Here is a 549-nt window from a genome sequence, read left to right as displayed (position 1 = left end):
ACACTACCAGTCCTGGGAAAAACATGCCGTTGACTTTGGTCTCAAAGCGCCGACGTTGGAGAAGCTTGTCGTGAGGGTTGTGGACGTCTGCTCCGAGCTCCTTTACGATTCGTTTGTTGTCAAGCCAACCATGACGTCTCTCCGCACCAAAGGCAAAGTCTTCGCCCACTTTCCGTACTCCTTGTACGCGACCGACCTTAAATACCTGCGCATCGTCCTGCCGGCCGCTTTGGGAGCAGAAGCACTACTTCAGTGGAAAGCATAAGCTGTACGGATTCAAGATTGACATCCGTCTCACATGAAGGGCTCCTTGTCGACATGAGTCGTCACGAGCCTGGTTCTGTGTCCGACTTGACCTTGTTCCGCAACTGGCTTGACGACCACTTGCAAGCGCTGTCCAAAACAGACAATGAATTATCCATCAACGACAACGGCGAGCTGTTCCGTGAACATGTTACCTCTTGGGTTGTCCTTGTGGACAAAGAAAACATTGGTCTTGCACCCCTGGCGCGCGCCATTCACCCTAAGAAGAAGCCTGTCGGTGGTGTG

General features: G+C 52.6%; 1 protein-coding gene across 1 annotated transcript; it reads left to right on the top strand.

Annotated features, from left to right (window-relative positions):
• Nucleotides 1-130: 130 nt before the first annotated feature.
• Nucleotides 131-302, top strand: H310_15072 (hypothetical protein; the record flags this gene model as incomplete). The annotated part of the gene is made up of 2 exons (XM_008883050.1): nt 131-183; nt 254-302. The coding sequence occupies 2 exons, from the start codon at nt 131-133 to the stop codon at nt 300-302; spliced, it is 102 nt and encodes a 33-aa protein (XP_008881272.1).
• Between the last annotated feature and the right edge of the window lie 247 nt (nt 303-549).

Source organism: Aphanomyces invadans (assembly GCF_000520115.1).
Source record: "Aphanomyces invadans strain NJM9701 unplaced genomic scaffold supercont1.158, whole genome shotgun sequence".
Taxonomy (NCBI): domain Eukaryota; phylum Oomycota; class Saprolegniomycetes; order Saprolegniales; family Verrucalvaceae; genus Aphanomyces; species Aphanomyces invadans.
This window is presented reverse-complemented; position numbering and strand designations above follow the sequence as displayed.